The sequence below is a fragment of the Channa argus genome, chromosome 2 (assembly GCF_033026475.1).
Source record: "Channa argus isolate prfri chromosome 2, Channa argus male v1.0, whole genome shotgun sequence".
NCBI lineage: Eukaryota > Metazoa > Chordata > Actinopteri > Anabantiformes > Channidae > Channa > Channa argus.
This window is the reverse complement of record NC_090198.1, coordinates 26,062,767-26,088,803: the sequence shown is the minus strand read 5'-3', so window position 1 is coordinate 26,088,803 and position 26,037 is coordinate 26,062,767. Positions and strand designations below refer to the sequence as shown.

The following is a 26,037-nucleotide window of genomic DNA, read 5'->3' as shown; positions in this document are numbered from 1 at the left end:
TGCATGACTGTATATGGTGCTGTTTAATCATGTGTGTTTGTACAAGTTATATTGTAAAATTGCAAAAGGCCCAGACAGTAATAACCACAACAGCCTCGCTCCAATGCCAGCCAGGATCCTTTGATGTCTCTCTGCTAACATTTACTTTTTCTCAATCAAATTAATGCCAAAACACACAGAAAAAAAAAGGTTAAGCAGAAAGACCCCCATTATATATAGATTTTCAAATATATTTATTTGTTCATTATTTATCTGCCTTTTGGCCTTTTGCTAAAATTAATTTGTCTTTGTTGTGCCTCACAAACCCGTGTTCCTTTCTCTATTTCCTGTGTGGGACAACAATCCCATACAAACACACACAAACTCTTTCACCCCTTCACTCTCCATTTCAATCATTCACTGTCTCTGTAGCTATTTCCTGCGGTGACCCTGGTGTCCCACCGAATGCCGTAGTGTCTGGGGCCCACAGCTGGACTTATGGTTCAGTGCTGCAGTACTCTTGTCTTCCTGGAGGGGTGCTGATGGGAAACGCAACTCGTTACTGTCAGGAAGACGGCACGTGGAGTGGAGCACCCCCATACTGCACTGGTAAAGACGCATCATTTGGTAAATTAGCACGAGTGGTGGCTTTTTTGATACGTGTCCACAAACGTAGTTGCTGTGCATCTGTGCCCAGCCATAAAACACACTGCTTACCAGAAGATGCTGTAGGTTAATCAGGTCACAAAAAAGAACTACAAAACCTGCTACTTAAATTACTAAAGCAAAGTGAACAAAAGAGGAAGCCGGTTCAGCTGTCAAACAAAAATCACAGCCTATCTTCTGTTAAGTGGTTTTCGTTCTAATGAGCCACATCATGCAGAAGCATTAGTTTGAGGGTGTCCTCACTATGTTGCTCCAGCATTACATGCTGCATAATGTCACCTGTTGCCTTTACTGCGCCAAATGACAATAACACTGACAATTACCGGCAGGGAAATATGACTGTCACTTTGCAGCAGATTGGTGCTCTAATCCTTTCAATTTTAGCATTTCAAAGCAATTCCATGCTCTTATTTTTCGTAATGTTTTGCTTTTTCGAATTGAGATCAGTGGGTATGATGTACTGTAAGTAGAAAATTACACTGCCAACTAGCAGAGCTGGCCAAAGTACACAAACTCAGTACTCAAGTAAAAGTGCATGTACTTGCCTAAAAAAGTACCTCACCGTTTTTTTCTTCTAATTCTTAAAGTAATTGAGTTCAGATTTATTTTTTACCTTCAATGCTGTTAATAACATGAATGTCCAAGTCTAGGCCAGTATGTTGTGTACAGCTTAATGGCTTAAAGCATAAAAACGCAACATTAAAACCTATTGAAATGAAAGTCATGTAAAATGGATAAAGTGCATTTATGCAAATGTAGTTAATACCACAGTCACTGGAGGCAGTTTTTTACAATATCACATTCAAACAAAGCGAGGTCACCTAACAAACTACAGCAAGCTGTTTTGATATCAAGGATTTGATATTAGCTGATTCTGAGACCATGCTGCTCCTTCCTGCAAACTGCATAATTTAATGCTCTGCATAAAACTATGCAAGACACAGGAAGAAAACACATCAACACTTTCTAAACAGCATCTTAAAGTCCAGAAATTTGCTTGCAATCAATTTACGCCTTGTATAAAGTCACAGTTTGATGATCATGCTTGTGCAAGTGACATATTTTCATGTTAATAAACTAAATATCTGCTCCACCGATGTCACAAAGCAAAACACATGTGTATAAAATAGGCATCAGAGAGGAAGTGGAAGAGTCCTAGTTTACTACCTGATTTACTTTCTTGGCTTAAGTTCTACAGTAGGCTTACGCAGATCCCACAACACTACAACCGATCATTTCCAAACTCAGCATCCACTGTCTCTACAACTGAAATGCAATAAGCTTACTCTGTTGGCCTCAGAACAGAAAACTCAGTAGGACAGAATCCGTCCTGCAGCTGAAGACCTCATTGAGATGCAAGACGCTGCATTCGGAGCTGTATCCCGTTAAACTCACAAATCCCTACCGATGGAATTTAAGCTGCTGAAAGTGTGACACGCTCAGTGCTTTTAATGCTAGAACAATTTGGTGTGGCCTAAATGTAAAGTACAGTTGTACAAAGTGTGTGTGTCTGTGTGTGTGCATGGGTGTGTCAGTTTGGACAAAAAACAGAGGGTTTGAGATGACTAACATCAAAAATGCTTTTTAGCGAGATGTCATACATTTATTTTAACACGGTTGCCCCACTGAGTGACAACCTCCTGACCCTGTGTTTTGCCATTTAGTTACATAAAATCTCCAATATTCCTACTAGGAGGCTAATGGGTATCAGCTGAATGCAGTGATTTTATGGCAAGTGTAACAAGTGGAGCTGGATTCGCTGTGCCTGTGGTTACATGATTCAAAGTGTGTGTCTCATCAGTTCAACACAGCGTGGGGGTCTTTGGTTGCTTCAGTGGTGTGTGCACTTCTGGCTGTTGTGTGTGTGTTTTTGCTACTGTACATTAACTTTCTGTCTCTATCCTTGCTATAGGCGCAAGCCAAGGATTCTGTGGAGACCCAGGGATCCCTCCCCATGGTACCCGTCTAGGGGGGGAAGAATTTAAGACCAAGAGCCTGCTGAGGTTCAGTTGTGAGGCGGGATATAATCTGATAGGCTCAGCTGAGAGGACCTGCCTTCACAATGGCACCTGGAGCAACACACAACCTGTCTGTCAAGGTGGGGAAGCGTGTTTAAGACCATTTACACGCCTCCTGGCGGTGGTCCAATTTCACTCTAAGAAAACACGTTGCATTATTTATCATAATCCTGTACAGCAACTTATACAGCATCACTTTTATTTTCAATAAGAACATTTTTATTTCCAATTGTAGCACCACCACATTCTTTTCTAGTGAATATCAAAGCAGTGAATTTCTCCTAGAGGCAAAATGTGCACTGTAGTTATAGGCTTTATGGCCCTAGTTATATAGTTAAAGTCTCCTCTTTGCACATACTGTATGATAACATGTTCAGCATATCCTGAACTGTCTGCTTATAGGAAACATCACAGTTTGATAGCAAGTCATCCCTGGCTCATTTTAGGTTACCTTTGATTCCCAACCAAGGTTCTATAAAACCCTGCTGTAAAAACAAATATTGCTGTAATATGAAGTAGTCCATATTTTATATAAACCCACAGTGCATTTGTGGCATGTGGACTCAGTTATTCAGTATTTTATTTGACACTAAATCAGCTCAGCCTTCGAAGTTGAACAGCTTAATCTCTTCTTTGGAGAATAGTGCAGAATACAAGCTACATAGTACATTCGACAGCGTTCAGTGGCTGTGGCTTCAAGAAGTATTCAGACTCCTTTATATATCCCATTATTTGTGTTGTATGGAATAAATCGGTCATTTTGAACCATTAATCTGCAGGTAAAATTAAAACATTTTCAAATGTATAATTCACATCTCCACTTCATTAGGTATGCAGCAGCTCTGTATGTTCATTTTAAATAGGTGGGCAAAACATTAGAACCCTAATACAATGCACTCCAGTACTATTCCACCCCCTTTCAGAAATAAATGCATAGTAGAATTATTATTATTATATAAAATCTAAGAAATTAAAAACCTTCAGGAAAAGTTGGAACAATGTGAAATACGTAAATAAAAAAAGGAAACAATGATTTGCAAATCTCATCAACACATATTTTATGCACAATAGAACATAAACAACATATCAGATGTTGAAAATTTGACATTTTAGCATTTCATGAAAAAGGGGGCCTGGTGGCTCAGTGGTAGAGCATTTGGTTGGGATGCAGAAGGCGGTGGGTGTGTGGCCCCACCCAGCTGCCAAGGGCGACCTTGGTGCCTTCGGACATGCCAAATGAAAGTGCGGACCACGTTCTGCTGTGGCGACCCCTGAAGGGACGAGCTGAAAGCCGTTGATCTTTGAGCATTTCATGAAAAATATTGGCTTATTTTGAATTTGATGGAAGCAACACATCTAAAAAAAAAAACAAAAACGGAAGAGGGGCAACAAAAGGCTGGAAAAGAAATTGCTGCAAACAATAAAACAAATGGAGGAGCATTTGACATCTAATTACGCTAATTGAGAACAGGTCAGTAACATGACTGTGTATAAAAGGAGCGTTTCAGAGGGGCATTGAGCCTCTCAATGTAAAAACGGGCAAAGGTTCACCAATCTGTGATCAACTGCCTAAATATTTATGATTAAACATATTTTATGTATAAGTTAAATTTTAGCAATACATAAATTGTCATTCTTAAGCTCGGTTTTCCTTTAAATGCCGTTTGCACTCTGAACGTGTGCTTGCATGTTTTATTTGTGTGGCCCAGACACAAAGGACCGATGTGTGTCACTCTAACTGACTAAGCCGGATCTTCCACAGCACTGTGGTAATAAAGTGAGTTCCATACAACAGCAGTTTCCAAAGACACTCCTTAGACCCAGGGGGGTTTAGGGGAAATTAAGATGGGTCCCCAAAGTGCTGCAGGGGCACTGGAATCCTAAGCTGCTGCTGCCTGTGTTACCTTCCCTCTTATCAACAATGTTAGCTAGGCTGAATAAAACACTGCTGGCATTAACTCCATTGTACTCTGCCACAGAGTTTAGATTAAGTTAGATAGATGGGCTGTTCTGGCAGTAATTTAAGTGGGTAGAGGGGGGAAGTGTGAGTCATACAGCTTCAGTGTACTCTTGTTTATTATTGTGTGGCTGTGGCCGAAAACACCACAAGTATACTAAATATAAAACTCCATAAAAGCATAGAAACCACACTGGCTTAGGTGAAAAAAGAAGCAGTCCAATAAAGCAGTCACATACAAAAGTCAAAAAAACGTGCATGCTGTAGTGTGAAATGCCGGAATGCAATAGATTCTGTCCAATAATTTTTATCTTTATATGAATAATTATTACAATCTTTAAAATACTACAAGTAAAAAAATCACTCAGCGTGTTGATGGAAATCCATGTCGACATTTTCTTTCATGTCAGCAATCAATGTTTTTAGATTGTATCTGATTTTGGAATTAAAGTCTCTCAGAGAAGCAACCCGTTCCCAGTACCACAAGACACGGGGCTTCAAACTGAAAGGTTATCTGGCACTTGTCCAACTTTGTGGACAGTGTGCGGTTGAGACTGTCTGAGTCTTAAGTAATGACTTTCACTTCTTCTGTTTTGAGGACTGGTTTCACTACATGTACTGAATCTCTAAGGACAAAACCTTAGTTTACCGACACCCAAACAAATGGAGAGGTGTGTGTGTGTGTGTGTGTGTGTGTGTGTGTGTGTGGGTGCACCAGGGTCTGTGTTTGTGTTATGCTAATTATTTATGCCTGTCTACAGTTGTTTTTCATTAGACTAATAGTGGTTAAAAGCTGATTCAGAAAGGATGAGACATCTATCACCAAGACACAAACACAAAGAAATCCATACACGTCCATACACAGACAGTTGCTTACTGCTTGCATATGGGACAAAAACAAAAAGATGGCGTAGAAACACACACACACAGCTTTGCATGTTGTCCACCTACACACACTCTCGGACAGAGCTTTGATGGGCCTTAACTAATAAATCCCATCCACAGGTGTTGGATTGTTAAAGGCTGTCAGCTCTCACGCTTCTATGGTTGGTTACTAATCCCTGTTAGTTCTGCTAGCAAACCTAAGAGTGATGGACCACTAGGTTAGACCTTTAGTTTACGTCCTTCCACATCTGCATTCTCGTGTCCTCTCTTTTAGCTCCATGTTACAATCTACCAGACTCGCAGTGGTTCACAAGTAAATAAAGCCGAACATAAACAAAGATCTTTGCCTTTGACTTCTGTTAATAGTTCTGTTAATCATTAAATCCAATATCTTACTTTTTTCCCCCTACAAGACACAGAAACCCTCAGATTTACTGCGAGCACACTGCATTAAATTGGCTTTAGTGTGCCTTGTGTTGATGCAGCTGTTGAACCTGCAATGTCGAGCATGCAGCCATTCCCAAATTATGAATATGTATTCTCTGTGCTCTCATCACTGTTTTCCCCCAAGGGAACTCTGGAAGGACATTGTCCACAAGTACTGACTGATAATGACAAATTTGCAACTCTGCTGCATGATCCACATATCATATTTTAGTTTTTTCCACAGCTGTTGGATTTCTTACCACGATGACGTTACAACAAACACATACATATAAACATATTTGCAGGGAGCATGTGCTGGTTTTTAACAAGAGCCTGAATCAGACTCTTTGAAGCTCCGTGTTTTGCTGAGCAGCACTTTAGAAGTTAAAGGGCACTTTAGCAGCCTCCTTCTACCCTGTAGCACAAACATGGATGCTGTACTGTACATCTGCCATTGAGTGCTGGGAATCGGTCCAACAACCTTTAGGTATTAATCAACCTCACTACCTCAAGGGCATATTTTACATTAATTCCACTGACTCCAGTGATAATCTCATTATTAAAGCCTACAGCTGATCAGCCTTGAGTGACAGCAAGACAGTATTGCTTGCATTGATATTATCAAAATGATTAATCACCACTATTTAATATTTGCTCAATTTTCAGCTGTATCCTGTGGTAACCCCGGCACCCCAGCGCACGGCAGAATTGTCTTCAGTGATGGGATTTCGTTTAGCAACTCTGTAGCGTATGCGTGCTGGGAGGGCTACAAAACATCAGGCCTGACCACCAGACACTGTACAACAAATGGGACGTGGACAGGACAACCACCAGATTGCACTGGTAGGACAGGATTAATATTACTCCTTATTTACCTTAATTTACTTTGAAGTATTGAAGTATTGCTACAAATAATGTCACTATATTATACATGTATGGGAAAAGGGGGGTCATAGTACCATTTATTGTGGATGGGCTGGGAAACATATTGCTGTGCAAGTCAGGACTGTACAAGGTTGTTGTGTCTGAGATTTTCGACTTTTATAGATTAGCAGAGCCAGACAGCAGCTTGGGAAAAAGGAAAAAAAAGAGGTGGGAGGTAGATGAAATGAAGCAGAGATGTGCTTCAGGGAAGTTAAATAAGGCAGTCTACGAGAAAGGAAGAAATAAAAACATTGGTTTTTCAAGGTTTTTTTTTTTTTCTTTCAGAATGTAGGAAAGCGTAGTTATAGTTACAGTAAAAAGATTAGATCCATGTGTCCAGAAATGTTGCCTGGTGCACAGCAACAAAACACCACCTGTCCAAAATACACTGTACAGATGTAGCCATTGAGAGTGCGGGTCTCTGCCGCTCGTCTCTTGTCCCGCGGGACGGGTTACAGCACCCGGAGCATGCGCACATCATGTGCTGGAGTAGAAGATATATCCAGTATTATTCAAGAGGCATGAGAACAGCAAACTTTGGTTGCAGTGCAAATTTGTTCAAGTGATCCCACAGATAATTACTGTTCACACATGTCGGCTGCTTTCGGTGTCTATACGGAGACTCGAGACGATGTGCGCCTGTAATTCTGAAGTGTCCTATAAAATCTCTTCTACAGTGATCAGCTGCGGAGATCCCGGGCCTGTAGCAAATGGGGTTTATCTGGGAAGCGAGTTTACCTTTAACCACACAGTGACCTACCGCTGTAACCCCGGTCACCTGATGGAACCACATGGGCACAGCGTTCTCCACTGCACTAAAGATGGAACCTGGAACCAAACTAAACCGAGCTGCAAAGGTATGAAGAGCTAACACCCATAACACTTCCTAAGTAAAACTGAAAGACAAGAAGATTTTTTTAACCTTACATTATTCAGGGAAGAGCAGCATTTTCTTTTTCTTTTTTTTTTACGTTTTTTTAATACATTCACACCTAATAGCTTCCCACTAAAACCACAGTCTGACCTGTGGACAATGAGAAGCTACAGGCAACTTTTAGGAATTTTGGGAATGTACTTACTTTACTTCAGTAGAAATGTCAGTGTGGCACTTAAACTTTTACTAGAGTACATTTCTCTTCATGTATATGCATTTTTATGTAAGTACATATTTGAGTACATGTTTGGTGACATGAGCGAGTCCGTCTCAAAAACCTTTATGAGGAACTATATCTGCACTGCTGCCAGTGTTGCTCATTGAGTCGGGATTGACATTGATCCACATTACCATGAATGTGGGAGCATATTTCAACTTTCAAATTGTGTTACATACTGTAGCCTAAATAACAATTAGAATTTAAACCTGCATTGGCAAAAACACGACAATAACTTATCATTAAATTAGCAACAGTGACAGCTATCAGCAAAAAATAAACAAGTAAATACCACCTCAATCTGGCATCTCTGACTTTATCTCTAACACATCTAACATCAGCTGTCCCTCTGATGTCCTCATTCCTGATCCTGTCCATCCTCGTCACTCTCAAAAAGAACCTCAACATTTCAAGCTCTGCTACCTTCAGCTCTGCCTCATATCTATTCTTCAGTGCCACTGTCTCTAAGCCGAACAACATCTCTGGTCTCACCACCGTCTTGAACACCTCACAAATGCTGACCTCTGCCCTTAGCCTACCTTCCACTACTCCTCACACAACTTCATTGTTTGGCTCAGCAGCTTTATTCCTCTGTAGTTGCCACAGCTCTGCACATCTCCCTTGTTCTTAAAAATGGGCACCAGTACACTTCTCCTCCAGTCCTCAGCATCCTCTCACTCTGAAAGATCTTGTTACAGATGTTGTCACCTCTCTCTTCCAACTTTTTCTTAACTAACCTCTTTCTCTGTATACACTTCTGAAGTTCCACCATTAAGTCTCCTTGTTCACTTTCCTCTTTCCCAATGACACACCGAGTACCCTCCTACCTGTCTCCCTTATCACATTAGCTGTAGTTCAGCTAGTAGATGTAGTCCACCTGAGAGCTTCTACCTCTGCTCATATATGTCACCCTATGTTCCTGCCTCTTCACTACAGCCATTTCCATCCTCTTTGCAAAGTCTACCACCATCTGTCCTTCTGCGTTCCTGAAGACCAAACCTGCCCATCACATTCTCACCTCTGTTCCCTTCAACTACATGTCTGTTGGAATCTGCACCAATCACCACTCTCTGGCCTCCGGGGATGCTCTGCATCACTTCATCTAACCCACTCCGGAATTTCTGAGAATTTCAATTTCCAGCTTCAGACTCATCACCCTGTTTGAATCTTTTTTCACCTCCAGAACATTCTGTACAAACTCCTCTTTCAGGTTAACTCCTACTCCGTTTCTCTTCCTATCAAACCTATGGTTGAAGAACTTGAACCCTGCTCCTAAGCTTCTAGCCTCGCTACCTTTCCACCTGGTCTCCTTCCTTCTCGGCATCATGTCAACCAACTTCCAGACTTCTAGCACCTTAATTTGGCATGTGCTTAACATTGGGTGGTCTTCTTGACACAACCCTCTGCAACTATCCAGACTTGGAATTGGCACAAGACAACACTGGCCCTCGTGGATGCATTGTGTTACACACAAGCTAAACTACAGTAAAAAATTAAATGGGTTCTTATTTTTAAAGGAATCCTGCACTGATTTTGAACCTGCTTCTGTTGGTTCTAGCTTGAGTCGTAGATGCCATTACATTTCTCTTTGACTACCCTACAATAAAATATCTCTCTACTTCTAGCTGGAAAATGCCTGCAGATGACATCACTTGGAGGAAACCACAATCCAGATCATGTTATCTCATTGCTCTTACTATAGAGTTTGTCATCATGGTTAGTCTCCTGGTGATGTCATCTTGAGGAGTTTTTCAGCTAGAAGCAGAGAAACATTTTAATACAGGGAAGTCAGAGGGAAGTTTTAATGAACCATTAACGTACATTTACACTAAATTAAAGCCATAGAAAGCAATTAGAAAATTGGTGAAGTCACCCTTTAAGAGGCTGTGGAGTTGTGGTAAAAAGCCCCACAAACACTAGTGGTGATTGAAATAAGAGAAGTGGCATTTTAATACAAGCAGCCAGACTAATATAACAGAGTGTGACTTTACCAGTGCATTAGAAATCACCAAGGCAGGATTAACATCACTCTTTACAGTAATAAAGTGTTAAATTAGGGTTTATTTCATAAAACCCTGTATTTTTCACAAACACAAAGGGGAAAATAAAAAAGAATGCATTAAAATAAAACGAGTCTGGGTTTTAAAACAACCCATATTTAGAGTTTAGGCGATACTCAACAACAGTAAAAGGGAATGTTTCCTGAGATCCTCCCCGCTGCTGCTCTTTCCCACAAACAGAAAATCTCCTGCTGGCTCCTGCAGTTGCAGAGGCTTTGAACCGAGATGAAAAAATTGAGAAAGCAGGCGTAGAGGCTACTGAGCGGGAACCAAAGAGAGATGCAGAGAGAAGGAAAAACTGAGGAGTAAAAGATTAGTGCATGTGATAGAAAATGAGACTGGGATACTGGAGTTGAGGACTGAGGACTGAAATTAGAGGGTAAGAGAAAGAAGGGGAAACAATTGGAGACATATAGGTAGGACAAGTCTGCAAGTCTTCTGTCTCTTTGCTTTTCTCTTCGTCTTGTGTGTTTCTTTTCTGCTCTCTTTTAGTCCTACTTTTTCTCCTGTGCTCTACTGTTCCCATCTTTTTGTTCAGCTCCACTGTTTTTATCCCCTCTACTCTCTCCCACTTCAAAAAATCCACAGGTCTTCATTTTATACTTTTTCAGTAGACGGCTTCTTCACACACTGACACACATGCACACACAGAACGTATTGAATGACGGAGTTGTAATCCATGAAAGTAGCTTGACAGGCAAAATGAATCAAGTGAGACTTAGAAATGAGGAAGGCCTGAGTAAGCGAAGCCATGAGGAGGAGGGATAGACAAGAGGGAAAGAAAAGAGACTCTGGGGGAGTTAAAGGAGGAAAGAGGAGGAGGAGGAAGGATCGAACGGATGAAGAGGAGTAGGGGAAGAAAACATTACAGAGGCACAAAAAGCCTCTAAGACAGAATAATATAGAGAAAGAAAGAAGATGGGAGGTGGAAAAAGAGAAAGTCAAGTGGGTGAATAAAGGAGGAAAAAGAGAATGTGATAAGCCATCAGTAGTGCTACGAGGAGAAACGACAGAGAAAATAGTGAGAGAGGAAGCAAGTGATGGGCGAAACAGAGAGAGGCGAATCAATACCTGCCCCTAAACCTGTAAACACACTGTGAGAAAAGGGATTAGGCCCATAAACTGTGCTAGCTGGGTGAGTTGTGCCAGGAGAGATATGCCTGAAAGACGAAAGGAACGAGGGAGAGGCCAGTAATGGTGTGAGAAGAAGACCAGCAGAGCAATGGAAGAGGAGGAAGGACGACTGCACCTGGGAGAGAAGGACAAAGGGATCGAGAAGAAAGACTGGAGGGAGAGATTGAAAAAGAAAGCACAAAGGAGACAGAGGACTGAAATTTCAAAAACGCCAAACATGGAATGTTGATACATGCGAGCAAAGAAAAGGATTGTGGAAAAGGGAAAGGAGTCAGTAACCTTAGTGACAGAGAAAAGAGCAGGGGTGCATAAGCGAGCCGGGATGGGAGTCGGTGCTGCAGAATCGTATGAAGCCAACACAACAAGAGAAAGACACAAAGAGAAAATAAAAGAGTTCAGAAACCTTCAATTACCGACACAAGTGTTCTCTGGGCATCAGGGACCTGCAGGAATATTGGTCTGGAATGTTTACTGCTGAAGTCAATAAGAGCGTTTTCTTCTGTGTTTAGACAGCTGGAATTTCATGCCTAACAACAGAGTTGTTTTTAGGGGGAAGAAAACTCTCATTGAATTATTAATTTGAATCCCCATTAGCTGCTGGCTAGCCACCAGCTATTGTTCCTCGAGTCACACAACAAAAAATGATGAATGAAATGGCTTTAAGAAATCGACTTGTGTGCAGGTGTGTAATGGTTTTAATGGCACTAACAACATGCACAGCACGTTGCAGAATGGAGAAAAATTACTTGGGAAAATGAAACAGTTTTGTTTTTTTTGTAATCCTGGGAGGATCACTTTGGGGAAATGCAGGGCTTCCTCAGAACACTCGTGACATACAAAGCTAGAATTAGTCAACTGATTTGTTTGGTGTGAGCTCCCGTGGTTGCCTGGAAACCAGTATAATGCAAACAAAAAATGTTCATTTGACATTTATTACATTCAAAAATAGTCATTTGTAGACACGGAAACAGGCTGAAAAAAACTAAATATGACAAAAGTATTTCAATATTTCCTTATTGTTGTATCCAGTACACATGCAACATCTATGTGTCTGTCTGCTGTCTCCCTGTGTGTATTGTGTGCACCGTACATCATTATAGCAGAGTGAATGGAGCGTGAAGCCATCTGTCTCCTGATTGGATGAGAATTACACTGACTTAGATGTTTGAAACAATGCAGATGGTCATCGTTATCTTAGGCAGTTACACGCATCCACACTCATGTGCACACACACACAGATGTTCATCAGGGTGTTGTGACCTCACGTGCAGACACGTCCAGTTGCATGTATGAAGCCACACATTCACACACTAGGTTTCTTTCCAACACACTGTCACCTCGCCATCCATGTTGTCATATGTTGACGGATCTATTTCTGTCCATGTAACAGATGCATTTTTAATGCACACTAATCGATGTGATCTGCCGGTTCATTTCAACGATGGTGATGTACATTAGCGGTTATGAAATTCTGTTTCAAAGTAGTGGCAGATTTGTGGGATTCATTAGCATTAACTGGCAATCGAACGTAGTCTCAGTGTAAATATTTATTTAGTCCTAAAATCCCAGCGTGGGACAGCATTTCAGAAGAGGGAGGCTGCTGGAAACGTTTTGCGGCTACAACTGTATGCGCCCGGTTTAGCTGATTTGAGAAGAAACTACCTCACATCACAGTTAATTCCCCATTATCATAGCGGACGCAGAAATGCCATCACAGGCAATGCAACACCCCAACTGTCCTTTCAAAAGCACTCGGGCCATATGGAGGCCGTGGCCTGTCTGTTGGTTAAACAACCTAAATGTGGTGACATAGGTCATCTGCTGCCTTGAGAGAGTAAATACCCATATGGTGGTCACAGCTGTCTACTGCCTTCTTCTGTTCTTTGTTTTCACTTGATGTCACCCCTCCCATCTGTAGCCATCGTGTCACACAGACTGTGAATCCCACACAGTAAGCACTTTTTTTCACCAAAACACCAGCAATTACAGAGGGGCAGTCCAGGGAGTTGCTCAGAGGTCAGTACTATGAGCCCTTTTTCCACCACTTTCATTTTCTGCCCGCTGAATGCTAGAAAACACACCAGTGCTGACATTATACTGAATATGAATGCATCAAGTTTTGGACATTGTAAAAGTTGTCTTATTTGGGATTTACTTTAAACGGATACTGCTTTAAGCATGGAATCCAAAGTGCAGCAGAATACAAAAACAGATTTAAATTCCCAACCATAAGCAATTTACCTTCTTTAAAGCTACAGCATATTTGGATAATGGGAACTGTAGACTTTCCCTCATTCACCATGTTGTCCCTCATATTATCTGTGGATGATCTTTTGCATTTGTGTTTGTTTGTGTTCTAGTGATCCAGTGTGAACCTCCTCCTCAAATACATCATGGGAAAGTAGAAGGGACCGACCATTCATGGGGGTCTAGTGTTAGTTACAGTTGTTTCCATGGTTACCAGTTGTCGACTCCTGCTGTGTTAACCTGTGAGGGGAATGGAACCTGGACAGGGGACGTACCTCAGTGTCTGCGTAAGTTAGCTACGTAAACTATAAACTGTACACGTTAAAAGGATGCATGTCACTGTTTCCTTATCAGTTTTTACAGTTTTTCAAATGCTATTTTTGTAACTGGGGAGCGTGAACTATCAAAGCTTTCTGTAAATGTGCCAGAGACAGTCAGAGGCTAATTTTTCATCTGTAGTCTGCTGGCAGATGTCACAAGGCCCAGCAGTTTAAACCAAGCCAAATTGCTAACTGTCATTGTTGTGTCTTTCAAGCTGTGTTATGTGGTGATCCTGGCTCTCCTGGAGGAGGATTCAGGGAGGGGAACAGCTTTTCATACCGGTTAGTGGTTAGATATACAGTACACGTACATACATGTATAAGTGTCACTTTACCTGTCTGCGGCTAATCTGACAGTTGAGGTTCACTACCTGCCCAAAAAAGCCTGAATTTAACTAAGCAAATAGGTCATACTTACTGCAGTATGTCTCAGGTGGCAACAAATGATTTAATCCTAACGGAGGCAATGAGTAGCTGACTACATGAATATACCGAATGATCAGTTTTTTTTCTATCAATGGATTTTTTTGGAGCGGCTCAAATTGTAAAAGAGTGATTCAGGGAGCATGAGATGTTATTTTGACACATAGATTGGCCAACTTAACCCCTTTGAGAATCTTTGGGATGTGCTGGGCAAGAGTTCACTCAGTGGCCCAAGATTTTGGAAACAATTCCGTGACGTTGCTTAAGAAACGAAGCCACAGCCAATGCGAGCGATAATCAAAGCTGAAGGTGGCTAACGAAATATTAATGTCTGGCTCCTTTTCTTAGGCCGGGTAGTGTATTTCTGCCATGTTCATTTACTTGTAACAACCTGCCACCCATGTAATATTCGGCTTTATTGATCACTGTTTGCCTGTTTTCTATTCTGTCACTTACACAGCGTTGACACATTTGCTGTCGTAGGCTAAAATTGGTGCTTGAAAATACTGCTGAAAACACCCCGAAACCTGCTGAATGTGCTTCACTGTAAATGTGTTTAAATATGAAAGAGCTCTTACTGTGAAAGCAACTCAGGAAGTGTTGTTTGCTCCAACAAAGTTACCAAATGTTGACTTGAGAACATTTATCTAAAAAGAGACTAGATATTATTTGGCCCCTGTGTAAGAATGGCAGTTTCTAGCACAAAACCGAGTTTGTGAGCAAAAACAAGAGAAAGATGTTGGGCCAAAGGTGAAGTGGGTTAGATAAAGACACAGACACTTATTACACATCCCATCCTAAACTGTCCTACGATAGCAGAGGGCTGCAAGCACTGATTTCTTTGTGTGTGTGTGTGTAATCTAATATTGTTTTTTTACACAGGTCAGAGGTCAGGTTCTACTGCCATGCCCCGTATTTGCTTGTAGGCTCTGCCTCCAGAGTCTGTCAAGCTGATGGGATGTGGAGTGGACAACAACCAGCATGTATAGGTAATTAAAAGACAAACCCGTTTTTTTGCCCCCAATTACACCGCGTGCGCATCACTTTTCAAAGAGTGCACTGCCTCGATGGTGTGAGCCCCCAACAAAGAAGCACTGACGTGGGTGTTAATAATAATATAGGCATTATTAAAGTACTAAAGTTTGTCTGTGTGACACCCTTTTACAGTAGCACATTAGTTTGCAGTAGGAGGATGTTCTTCTTCTCTTTATTTTAAATTCAATAATACCATGACACTGCAGCTAAACGGCTACAAGTCAAGCCTCTTCACATCACAAAGTATAGTAAATGTCATGAACGATCAGTCGTTTACAGTATTTAAATACAGTGCAGTACAGAATAAGGTATAGTCTGTGACATTATATTACAATGCCTTTTTAGACTTGTGCTGGCACATGGAAGAAGTTTGTTTACAGTTTGTTTACTTCAATAAATTCTGAATAAAACTGTGTGAAATGAGATTATTAGTAAACATGTTTGTGGAGCTTACTCATATAGAAATGTTAGCATTAGTATTCCTCTGCAGATCGAGCCGGAGATGTTATCTAATCGATAGATGAAGTGTGTGGTTTTGATGTCAGCGTTTGGTTTTTATGAAGGTTTTATCTTGAAAGCCAGCCTCTCAACAACTTATTGCAACTTATTGGAAGCAAACTTGAGGTTTTTGTGGTAAATATTCTAAAAGCATGAAGCTTGTTTTGGGAAAAGCTAAATGATTGTGTAATAGCTCGAAGTGAAAAGGACCCTGTGGTGATATTACAAAATTTCTGTCATGTTGTTCTGCTAAAAGTAAGTGTTACATATAAAATCCACCTACAGTGATAACTCTATGTCCTGACCAGTACTCGAGTACATGTAATTACTGCTGTTTAATATATGTCCCTATATTTTAGAATATTTACTTCATGTATAAGTGCAGGTCTGCTAATGTGACCAATGGGTTCATGGTCACTTCCCTGAGCATTGTCTTTCTTGTCCAGTTACTCAGCTTAGCCACAGAGCCAGTATAAAAAGAGTCCTGGTGGTTTAAACCTTTCACAATTATTTACACCACTTTTCTCCTGGGATCACTGTTTTTTGTTGTTGTTGTTGTTTTGTCATTTTACAAACAACATAAACATCTAAAATATGTTTTTACAAAAAAAAGTAATTAAAATATATTTTGCAGTAAATTGCGTGAAACAAAAATTAAGAAGAATACCGAGGGGACTGCATACAATTGTAAAACAGAAATTTTAACGCCAAGAATAAGTTCTAAAGCAACTTACACACCATTCTTTGGGTCATAGAATATAATTTATCATACTACTTCTTGGGCTCTGACCTTTTCTGTGATTGGGCCCTACTTACTGCACCATGAAATCTGTGGAAAAAGTAAAAGTATATCTGTGTGTATGTGTTTGTTTCTGCATGTTTGCAGACCCAGCCTTTAATAGCTGTCGGGACCCAGGAACTCCAGCTTATGGCATCCCAGTTATGGCCCAGGGCTTTCAGGTGAGAAACATTGTTTATCAAATGACTGTATTTTCTAAAAAGTATGTTAAAGACCAACAGGTATCTACAAACTTAGCCCAGAAAATAGCCCTTTTCTGTAAGAGTTATTAACTGGTTAACCTTGTCCAAAATGTAATTATGCAAATTAAATCAAAGTATTTTGCATTTAGCCAACTGAACTCAGCAAACTCTTTGAATTAATTAATAAGAATAAACTTTATTTCTAAACTAGGTAAGGAGCCATTTAAAGTAGGTAAAGATGAATATGTGAGATATTTTACTAGACCATGTCCAAAAAATATTAATAATAGTAATAGTCTGCCACTTGAGGTGGTCAAAGGATAAGTACAAAAGGAGCTGAAGAAGGAATAAATATGGATCCTTTTTTAAATCTTGGATAGAGTGGGCTTGAGGTCCTCGTTTAAAAAAAAGAAAACAATAGTCAATCAAATATTCAACATGGAGGTCAAAAGTAAAGACCTGGTGAAAAATAACTGCCATATATCTGGGTTCAGACTTAATGGATGACAGGTGGAGGCAATATTTTCCTCCATCTCAGGGACAAGGCTGTCTGGAGCACAGATAAGAAGCTGTTGATGGAATATATTGGTTGTCCAATCCTTAATGGAATTTAAGCAAACATGCAAATCCTTCAATTTGTGAAAGCATAATTGGATATCATCCACATGTCATATTTCGGCTGACATCTCTGCAAAGAGAAGGAGGCCTCATCACCATTATTAGAGAAAGCAGGCACAGCATGTTTAAAGTATTCTATAAACCAAAGGAGAAAAAAAAAAGGAAGCATTTATTCTTATTGTGTTTTTAAGGAGTAAGTAAAATTAGAGATTAATTCAGAAGATTTATTTTGAAAGCGATAATTCAAGTTAAACAACAGCCCTCCAGTGCTGCCGACTGTAGTCTTACGGGCCGGGGGACAAAAAAGAGATGAAGAGAATTTTTGTGCTTTTGTTTAACATAGGTTGGCAGTAAGATTTCCTTCAAGTGCCGCAAGAACTACCACATTCTTGGTTCAACCACGAGAACGTGCCTGGACAACCTGACCTGGAGTGGAACCCAGCCTGAGTGCATCGGTAAGAAATAACTGTCTATGATTACTCTGTGTACAACAAAAAGATACTAACTCAGTACTTCTATTTTGTTGTTGCTGTTGACATTTTGCTTACATTTTTATTTGAATCTTGAAGTTTCCTATATTTTGTCATAAAGGTCAGTGTTAACTGAAATTGTTTTCTCTTCCTCATAACCCAGCTCACTCATGCAGACAGCCAGAGACCCCCACTAATGTAGATGTTCGATCGATGGACCTTCCTACACTGGGATACACACTGATTTACACGTGTCAAGATGGTTTTTATCTGTCTGGGGGATCAGAACACAGAACCTGCAGAAGTGATGGAAGATGGTCGGGCAAACCCCCTCTTTGTAAAGGTATTCACATCCTATTTTAAACATTAATTGCTTGTATAAACTGGGCGGATGTTGATCTTAATATGTAAACTGGATGCTATAGTCCCATTTGGTTTTAGATAATTACAGATTTTTTTTTTTTTTTCCTTTCGGCTGATCCCGTAAGTTCAGGGTCGCCACAGCGGATCATTGTCCACGTGTTGATTTGGCAGATTTCTACCGGGCTTGGACCGGCACTGCACAGCTGGGGAGGGGAATGGGCTGTTAGGGGTTCAGTGTCTTGCCCAGGGACACTTCGACTTATAGCCAGAATATTACCCTAATATTATTGCTATGCTCTCATAAATCAGACTTGGGCGAATCATGCAGGCCAGGGTGATGTTTGTTTATCGTCGCTGTTTCTTATCACATATTCGTAGTCTCACAGATGAAGAGCTGATGGCTCTGAATATAGTGATGTGTGACAACCAACAATAAAGTTTATAACCCAAAAAAAAAAAAAAAGCAGATTTCTATCTTGTGTTTTGGATTTTTCTTTAGTTTGAAACTAATCTTGATGCTACTTTATGTTTCAGTGGGAGTGAAAGTCAATCCCAAAGGCAGAGGAGAGTCAGATGTCCAGAAGAACAAGATTCGGGGTATGCGGAATAAACTGCGCTACACAAATACACCGGAGTATAACTTTAATCATACTAATTGCACTAGCTTTTTGCAGCATTTGAAGTTTATTATATTGTTTTTTAATAATGAAGGTTATACGTTTATTTGACAATGAAATGGCTTTGGAGGTAGAAAGTTGTAGTGATGGTTGACTACATATTTCTTCTGTCAGGACAAGCTGTCTTATTTCAGATTTATAGGATGACAGTGAATTTTCCTGTGAACAGAGTGCAGCCTCAGACCAAGTAAATAAATCTGTGATATCATTCAGGTGCAATACCATGTAGTATCTTGTACGTTTGAAGCAGGATTTTATAATCAATATATGCATTTAGGGGGAGCCAGTGAAGAGAGACACCAGTGGAAAACGACCAAAGTTGTGTGACTTTTGCAAGATTTCTGAAGTTGCCGAGTTTTGAATAAGTAATAATTCCTTAGTATTCAGGCAGCCAGATACTGACCCCCTGCAACACTCAATTATAAAAGAACAAGAGATAGATATGTTGTGTTCTATCACTGACCTTTTTAATATTATCATCACTGTTGGTGACCTTTATCTTGTAGCTGGAAAATCGCTGGCCTGGCAATTCTGCAGTTGATTCTGTTAAGAAAATCATACGGTGCCATCGGTCGCTCTTTGAGACCGAAGCTTTAGCAGCTGTTTTTATCCTTTGATTAAATAAAATGTTACACAGAGTTACATTTTTTTGTTTATGTGTCACCATTACAGTTCCAGTGGATGTGTTCTCTCCAAACTCTGAGTGGAGTGGCTTCTACGAGTATCTAGGAAAGAGACAGGCCACCACCTTTACAGTTCTTGGTTTAAATGCTACCAGTGGCAGAGTTAACGTCACACTACTGGAGACCAGCGGAGTGTCAATTAGACTGTCAGGTAAAAAAACAAACCAACAACTTGACAAAAGTGCAACGCCTGCTATTTTAGGGACTTGATAGCTTGTGAGATTAAAAGAGAACTCACATGCCAGGAGTTGATGATTTGAAAACTTAAATGCACTATAAATAACACAAACTAATGCGTGAATGTAAGTGTACATATACTGCAGGTTTGTAAAGATCCAGTCACCCTTTCAATACTAGACCTTACTGCTACATTGGCACAGTTCCCTGCTGTAGATTGCACACACACAGTAAGTCCATTCAAGGTTTTACAAATATACACATTGCACATGAAGGTAAAAATGTTTTGTGCAATAGCTGAGACAGGTTATTAATATGTTAAATAATACCCCATGGAGGGGCACTGGTGGGAATAAACAATATGTGTTTCTGGGCCCCTTTACACCAATACAGCGGCAGAATCACCACGCCAGCCTGAAGGCCCAAGTTACCTGTGCAACATGAAGCCCCAAGCAGTGCTCCAGAGCACATCGTGAATTCTTTATTTGGATGCACTTCAGATGCATTCAATGTCTTTTATGAAAATAACATGGTTGTTGTTAAGTGTTAGAGCAACTGGGAAAATCTTTCTGACTCTCCCACTGAAGTTCATGTGTGTTTTGACATTTCACAATCAGTGGTGCAATTTGAACCCAGGGTCAGGACAGATTTTCTACAGGTAGCAGACAAGGACTTCCAATGTGTAGCACATCATTTTAATCTTTGTTATTTTTTTTTTTTGTTACATGGATTTGTCACATAGAACAGCAGCAGCTTCCGTGTTGGCACTAACCACGTTAAGACATGTAGCTAAGGGGGAAAGGTCACTTTTACCCCGGTAATGTGTCAGGTGGTTGGTGAAGGAAATAGAGTGTGATAATTCAAAATGTCAAGTTGTTTTCTTTTTTCTGTTGGTCGCTCAACCTGTCTGTCTGTCTTTCTGTTTGCCAACCTTCAAAGATACTTTGACCTTAGTGTCCTGCTAAATGCCAATGCAATTTAGAAGCTAACTAGAATTAGGCACAGAAAACTGCCTTAAAATGAAGTGTATCACCAGTGTTTTTACTTTGTGTTCTGTCTTTATTAATCTAGGTTCCTATAAATCAGAGGAAAACCAGCTGTTGCTGAAAGTCTACCAAGTAAAGGGCCCAACAGAACATTACTACAGCAAGTTTAAAAATGACAACTGGGCTATGGATGGATATGTAAGACATCTTTTACACATCTCACAAGCTTTTACATGTTTTACATATACCTTCATACCTACATATGTCTTTTGTAATAGTAAAAATTGCAATCACTACACTAATGTGAATGTTTTTGGACAACATAACTGCAATAACAGCATGTGAATGCATCATTAAACTCCAAAAATCTATTGTCTTGCTCTGAATAAATAATGTATTGTATTATCATTCATACCCCATTGCTCACCTCACTCTTACTACAGTGGATGAAGACTTAAGAAAGAGGTGTTTTGAGAGTCTACACTAATCCACTGTCACATTATGCAAAACAGATTTTGAAATTCAATGACAGCTAATTAACCTATTAACATATTTTCAAAAAGAGGAATAATGTGGTTTATCACAAAGCTGTTGTTTCTCTCTATGTAACAAACACTTAAGAAGAAATTTGTTGCATAAAATAATCAGCACTGGATGAAATTACTAAAAGCCGTCGGAATTTATTCTTGTCAGTGCTCAATATTTAGTACTTTATCTTTTAAAAGTACTTTACAAAGAATTTATTTATGCTTTTACAAATAATTTTTGTTTAACTCCTACATGTTGTGTTCAATTTCCTCATGTCATCTAGAAAGAACTTTTCGGACCAGTAATTTCTTTACTTATTATTGTCTTTATAATTATTGTCCATTGTAGAGAAATAGAAATACAGCATTTGAGACCCAACCCACTGATTACATTTTAAAAGAATAGTTTGACTTTTTCGGAAGTATGCTTCTTGCTTTCTTGCTGTTGTGTTGAATGACAGGATCAGCACAACTCTCATCTCATTAGAATAAATATGAAGCTACAGCTAGAAGGCAGTGTGTTTTTGTCACTAGCTACCCAATAAACTTTGAAACAAGGAATAAGTCTATGCTAAAGCTGAGTTTTGAAAGAATGACTAACTTTGTTAGGAAACACAGACATGATCCTACTGTAAATGAAGCCTCAGTTGGGCAATAGCAGGTTCTTCCCCTTCACATTCATCACCAGACTCCAGTTCACGTACTGTCTTACTTCAAGTTTTATCTTAATTTATTCCACACACTATTTAATGTCAAATAAATAAATAAATAAAGGAAGTGTAAACAGATAAATCTGTGGTTTTAAGGGGAGTTACCATGAACGAATGAAAACACTAAGTTTCTGCTGGCAAGCCAACAGTGCAATTGTTCGCACTTTATAGATCTGAAACTTACCATTATCCAAAGATACACCTGTCGCTGATGACAAACAAAATGTCTCCAATTTCCCCTTGTTCACTCGCTACAGAGTGCACTTCAGTCTGTCAGTCACAGGGGCAGCAGTAAATGGACAAACCAGGGACTGATTTAGAATATGCAGACATGACTAATATAACACCTAACACCTCATTGCCTTTGGTTTTCTGCAGAGTGGAGCAGAATAGCTGCGAAAAAGATCTGGACAGAACAAAAATATTGGAACCTCTGAGAAATTGTGTCTAATGAGTGAATTTTAATGATATTTCTACCAGATTGTTTTCTTTTTAAATGGAGAAATAGCCTCTGTTTGGCATCAATGTGTCCACCGCAAAGCTGCTAATTTTATTCAGAATTTCAGGCTCCGTGGGATCATAGCCAACTGCCTGGATGTGTAAATTTGACCCCACATTGAACAAAAAAAATACATTGAATAGTAGAAAAAGAACCAAGTGAAACATCAGATGTACCACTTTGACTAGAAGAACTAGATCAGGAGAAATAAGACAAAGGCATTGCCTGTTGTGGAACAGATAAGATGGCCTCATACCCACTGCAGAGCCCAGTGTTACGTCAAAACATAATTTAACACGAATACTGGTCTTAGCCAGCTTTGCAGCACATTTAATTGTGCATTGATTAGCGTATAGATACACAGTATTACCGAATGCAGTAAGTATTGTCTTTGTTTTGTTTTGTCCTGTGCTGTGCCATGCAACAAAAATGCAAAAATGTTCTTGTAGTGTCCAGGTTTATTTGTTCTATTCTCGAAAGCTCATTCACTCCTTAGTTTGTTAGCCCCAACCGCGTTAGTTCTATGTTTGCTTCTCCTATTAAGATTCTTAGTTTCCATAGCCCTTGTTTAAGTTTATTTCCTAGATCATGGTTATCTGCTAGTTCTTGTGTCTGTGCTCACTTTTAACTTCTAGCTCAATCTTTGAATTATGTGTATTTCCCTTTCCAGTTCCTCAGTTTGCCCGCCCAGCCCTTGTTCCATTTCTTATTTTATATGTCCATTCCCAAGTTACTTTCTTGCCTCCAATATTACTGTTACCTGAAATTGTGTCAGCTTTGTCCTCCTTCATAGAACTGAGTTTATGTTAGTATTTCTTATCTTTTCATTATAATCCGAAATAAAGCCCTTTTTACCATACCCCCCCTCTCTCCTTGTTGCACTTGGGTCCACCCTGAAATACCCACTGTGACAGGAAGACCTCAGCTTAAATGAACAAACAATTTTAAAAAAATGAATTGAGTTTGCTAAGTAGCTTCTTGACAAAACACAGTGCTGCTGGGAGAAAATCATTTGCAAAGATTTAATGAAGCAAGAGATTTTTGAAAGTCACACCAGCTGTTCAGTGACTCTGGCAGAAAAGAGAACATCTCCACTTTGAAACATAGAGGAGGCTCAGTTATGTTAGGGGAACAGAAATCGGAAGATTATCAAGGTGTTCTGGAGAAAAATATAGTGCTCAGTGTCAGAGAGCTCTGTCTTGGTCACAGGTCACGGGTCCTCCAACAGGATAATTGCTTAGAACATACGTCTGGAATCACTAAGTGGATGAGATAAAAACATTTGACTTTTCTGAAGTGGCTGCTGTGACTCTTGGTCTTAATCCAATTGAACATCTATAGAAAGAGCTGATAACCACAGTTGGGAGGAGGCATCACATCTGAAAGAACTAGAGCAGTTTACTCAGGGGAATGGGGACAAACTGCCAGTTGAGAAGTGTTTAAGTCTCACTGAGAGCTTTAAAAAGTGCTTCAAAATCAAAAGGAAGTAGAGCATAGCAGATGCCAATTACTTTGGTAAGTTTCAACTTATTCCAGAGAACAGTGTGGGTACCATCACTTTTGCCATGTCGGTAACATTGTAGATTAGAACCCGGGACTTTCAGGGTAAGTACAGCAAACGTACCCTTCTCTTATCAGTAGTTACACCATAAGTAATCGAAACCTATCATGTAATTATGTAATAATTACTTAATTACAAAATACTTATGCTGTAGGTATTGTCTCATCTAGTTACTCTGTTATCCCCAAACTTTGCTTAGTTATCAAGTAACAACCAGTATGTATGCGTAGGTATGTGGAGGTACACTGTTGTTACTAAGTACATAGTAAGTTCACTGTACTTCCCTGTCAGCTGCAGGCTGTAATGTACAATGTCTGTTGCCTTCTTGTCACCATGAGGTTTCCAGATATCCTGCAGAGACTTCAGCACGTTACTAGACCGGCCAGGACATTATTCCAGCATGTAACTCCCCATCAGGACTCAGATATTGTTGAATTATCGCACATTTGCTTCCAATTTATCTTTGGTGTATGATTTAGATGGTGAATGTTGAACTTGGCTTGATGGGTTATTAGAAACTTTAACTTCTTGAAGATCATGTCTGCAACTGAACAGTCGATTAAAACTCAGTTCCTACGAGAATGGAATGAATGAAGTAACCAAGTGGTGGAATAGCAGCAGACCAGGATAAAGGAAAAAAAGGATGTAAGAAAGTATGGAGCCACATACAGTGGACTTTCAATTTACCAGACTCTAAATAACAGAGTCTGGCTTGTAATGGCCAAGTTGTGATACCTGGAAAAACAATCTCTTTTAAGTTAGAAGATGAAATTGCGATTGTCGATTTGTGGGTAAAACATTGCTGCCTCAATCTCCAAACACAAGAAATGGTAGAGAGGGGAGTGGAAGGAGGTGCAGAGAGAAGGGAGGCCAGAGTAGCAGGGATGGCGACATGCTGGCACTCGGACTCATTCAGACTCATACTGCGCTTGTAGTGCCAATAAAACCATTAACACATTGAATGTTCGATATTTGCTTTTATCAAAATAAATGCATTAAACAACACATGACTGACTGCTGTGAGCTTCATGTTTACATCAGTCTGTTGTCATCTCGACAGGAAGGTAATTGCATATTCTCCTGTCTGTCCTTAAAATATCTTTATAACCCCACGTCTCCCAATATTTTTTTTTTTTTTTTTTTTATCCTTCGCTTCACTTTGAAAACAGTAAATAATTCTAGTTGAAGTGAGAAAACCTTCCTAGAGAAACTTCCCACTGTGGTTTTGGTTAACAGAGTCGCAGTCGATCTGTCATACTTCCTCTGTCACACTAGCACAGCTTCCACACCACTTTGTGCCTCAATCACAGTCAACCTTTAATACTGAAAACACACACACACAACATCCCACTGACTCTGCACAACATTCACATTAAACTGTTCTGCTTTGCAGGTTACTGCAGAATCTGACCAGAAGACATTTGTCTACCAAGGGCATATTCACAGTAAAGATTTTGGCAAGTTCTACCTGACGAGGCAAGGTAGGTTTGTCTGTAACATCAGCACCAAACACAAGCAAAACATAACTGACCTTCATACAAAACTATTTTCCTTATGAAAGTGGTCAAATTGTAGAAATGTTTTTGTCAGTGTGAACAAAATTTAATCTGAGTAAACAGGAGAAATGCAGCTCAGGTAAGCTCTGACCAACCAAAAGGCTGCCTGTCTGTATATATTCATGCATTTGTGAGTCTTATTCTCTCTGTATCCCCAGGTCTGGTAACCATGGCAATGGACCCATCCAACCCCTACACAAACAGCAGCTCAGTGGCAGCAGCCATCTTGGTTCCTTTCTTTGCCCTCATACTATCTGGATTTGCCTTCTACCTCTACAAACACAGGTAAGATATAATCTCAACATAAATCCATTAGAGACAAACAGATAATCAGCAGCGTAGAATACAACAGCTGAACATATAATCAAGTAGAACAGAAACAGCTGTTTCAAAACTGGCTTTGTCTGCTACCTCTGTAGCAAAGTGGTTGGCTTAATGGCCTCCAAAGTAATGTAAATTAGAATTGTTTGGAGTGGGTTTCCTCCGGGTGCTCCGGCTTCCTCCCA

At 39.9% G+C, this 26,037-nt stretch overlaps 1 protein-coding gene across 2 annotated transcripts in view; it reads left to right on the top strand.

The window, feature by feature from the left end:
• Positions 1-26,037, top strand: part of csmd1a (CUB and Sushi multiple domains 1a) — a 378,013-nt gene that overhangs the window by 337,745 nt on the left and 14,231 nt on the right. For both annotated transcript variants that reach the window (XM_067487730.1, XM_067487721.1), the window contains exons 59-73: positions 412-588; positions 2,558-2,743; positions 6,598-6,774; positions 7,533-7,712; positions 13,561-13,734; positions 13,983-14,049; positions 15,073-15,179; positions 16,610-16,683; positions 17,666-17,777; positions 17,956-18,135; positions 18,690-18,752; positions 19,505-19,666; positions 20,764-20,876; positions 25,369-25,456; positions 25,690-25,816. In XM_067487730.1, the coding sequence (XP_067343831.1) occupies positions 412-588; positions 2,558-2,743; positions 6,598-6,774; positions 7,533-7,712; positions 13,561-13,734; positions 13,983-14,049; positions 15,073-15,179; positions 16,610-16,683; positions 17,666-17,777; positions 17,956-18,135; positions 18,690-18,752; positions 19,505-19,666; positions 20,764-20,876; positions 25,369-25,456; positions 25,690-25,816 (1,987 nt within the window). The remainder of the gene's footprint in view (positions 1-411; positions 589-2,557; positions 2,744-6,597; positions 6,775-7,532; positions 7,713-13,560; positions 13,735-13,982; positions 14,050-15,072; positions 15,180-16,609; positions 16,684-17,665; positions 17,778-17,955; positions 18,136-18,689; positions 18,753-19,504; positions 19,667-20,763; positions 20,877-25,368; positions 25,457-25,689; positions 25,817-26,037) is intronic.